At 49.1% G+C, this 2,500-nt stretch overlaps 1 protein-coding gene across 1 annotated transcript in view; it reads left to right on the plus strand.

The window, feature by feature from the left end:
- pigg (phosphatidylinositol glycan anchor biosynthesis class G (EMM blood group)) overlaps nucleotides 1-2,500 on the plus strand; it is a gene marked incomplete at its 3' end in the record, with an annotated part of 103,990 nt that overhangs the window by 64,495 nt on the left and 36,995 nt on the right. Inside the window, 1 exon segment of the mRNA XM_080843629.1 lies at nucleotides 1-167. This exon segment is cut by the window's left edge and continues 294 nt beyond it. Coding sequence (XP_080699755.1) covers nucleotides 1-167 — 167 coding nt within the window.

Below are 2,500 nucleotides of genomic sequence, written 5' to 3' on the forward strand. Positions count from 1 at the left end.
CCCGACTCGTCCCCGCTGGCCAACCTGGGCATGAGCAAGGGCTCGGAGAAGTGGTTGGCCCTGGCGACGCCACCCCTGACCCTGGCCTGCTGTCGGATGCTGCGCTCGCTCAACCAGACGGGCATCCAGTGGGCACACCTGCCTGACCTCAGCCACTGGCTCAACAGGTGAGGGCCCCAGACAACAGGCGAGGGCCTCTAAATGACCTGAACCCAGGGTTACAGCATGTGTTTGTGTTAGTCATGGGGCCTCAACAGGTGAGGGCCCCAGACAACAGGAGAGGGCCTCTAAATGACCTGAACCCAGGGTTACTGGATGTGTTTGTGTTAGTCATGGGGCCTCAACAGGTGAGGGCCTCTTAATGACCTGAACCCAGGGTTACAGCATGTGTTTGTGTTAGTCATGGGGCCTCAACCGGTGAGGGCCCCAGACAACAGGCAAGGGCCTCTAAATGACCTGAACCCAGGGTTACTGGATGTGTTTGTGTTAGTCATGGGGCCTCAACAGGTGAGGGCCTCTAAATGACCTGAACCCAGGGTTACAGCATGTGTTTGTGTTAGTCATGGGGCCTCAACCGGTGAGGGCCCCAGACAACAGGCAAGGGCCTCTAAATGACCTGACCCAGGGTTACTGGATGTGTTTGTGTTAGTCATGGGGCCTCAACAGGTGAGGGCCTCTAAATGACCTGACCCAGGGTTACAGCATGTGTTTGTGTTAGTCATGGGGCCTCAACAGGCGAGGGCCTCTAAATGACCTGGCCCAGGGTTACAGCATGTGTTTGTGTTAGTGATGGGGTATAGTATTCCGCACTGAATATCTGGTACCAGTACAGCGTGTGTTCATATTAGTAAGTAATACTCAGTGAATGACTGGCCCCAAGTGAACGAGCCAAAATACGAAAAATGTAAGTCAAGTCACTGTCTTTATATAGTACTTTTAAAAACAACACGAGAGAAAGTGCTTTCCCTGGTGTTCTAAAGTTGTGCATAGCCTAGTGTGTGTGTCCTAGTGTATTACTTTATCCTTTATTACTGCCAGCCACTCTCGGAGTAGAACAGCTGCGCAGGCAGGCAGGCCCTTCTTTTAAAGGTCTGAATGAAGAGGCCTGTGAAACATCTCATGACTGTAAAATAGTTAAACAGAATAAAGAATTGTTGTGGAACGTAACCTCGATCGTAGCTTTTATAGAACGACAAAGCGACTACTTCTAGTAAAACGTATACATTCCCATAAAATCTTCTCGTTAAACCTCACTCAATTACCGTAAGTAAGCCTTCTGTTCTTAAGTGGGAATGCACTCATGTCCTGTTTCACTGGGAGGCTCCTTACATCGGTAATGACTGCGTTCTCACAGGCGGTCACAGCCAGTTTCCCAGAGCTTCATTACATGGTGGGATTAAATGCGGTCGGATGCTGACTGGCTAGCGGTGTAGACCCTCAGTAACGCGGGGGGACACGTGCAGGGCGGGTCTGGTAGGTCTGGTAGCAGGTTGTTAGGGGTTTCCTGCCCCATCCCTGAGGGTGTCGGAGGGCAGAGGGGCACAGAGGGGCACATTTGGGTTCAGAGGGGCAAAGAGGGGCACAGAGTGGTTCAGACGGGCACAGTGGGGTTAAGAGGGGTTCAGAGTGGTTCAGACGGGCACAGTGGGGTTAAGAGGGGTTAAGAGGGGTTCAGAGTGGTTCAGACGGGCACAGTGGGGTTCAGAGGGGTTCAGAGGGGTTCAGAGGGGCAAAGAGGGGCACAGTGGGGTTAAGAGGTAGCCTGGATACCAGCCCAAACCCCGCCCACAAAATTTTTGGTCAGGGAGATTTGGTCTGGCTCTGGGCTAATTGGGAGAGAGTTTCATCGGTAGGATAAAACCGGACCAATCAAATTGTCAGGGCGGGCTTTATACGTTGATGGACAGATACCAACGCTTGAGTTGAATTAACCGGTAGATTCAAACTCCGACCAAGATGGCCGCGTCTCGGGTGCTTAGTGGGGAATATTTTATGTGAATTAAGCTATCTACACAACTTTTTAATGTCTACATTGACTCGGTTAGTTGTGCATGTGCAACACGAATGTTGCAGAGTATTGTTTGTTTTAACTAAAGCTCTCTAGAACATTATTGTTAGATCATTGCTAACGCGTACACAAAAAACCCATTGAAACAAACTGTAGCTTTTAGCCTTAATGCTAATTAATTAACGTGAGCAGGCATATCTCAACAGACATTGACAGCGCATTCATTTTGAAAGAGGAACAGAGAAACGCGATCAAGGCATTTGTCGATTGAAAAAATGTTTTTGCCGTCCTTCCTACGGGATCAGGTAAAAGTTTAATCTATCAGAGATGGTAATACTACGTTGCTCTGATTGGTTCTAGGTATCCAATTCAGCGAATAGGCATTTTCTTTCCTTGTTCGTTGAAACACGCCCCATAATCATAGCCCAAAGGTTCGGTATCAGACTCATATTCTGACTAGAATCATGAGTATGACATCGTCAGGCTAGTTAA

This window comes from Sprattus sprattus, assembly GCF_963457725.1.
Source record: "Sprattus sprattus genome assembly, chromosome: 8".
In the NCBI taxonomy this organism is placed as follows: Eukaryota; Metazoa; Chordata; class Actinopteri; order Clupeiformes; family Clupeidae; genus Sprattus; species Sprattus sprattus.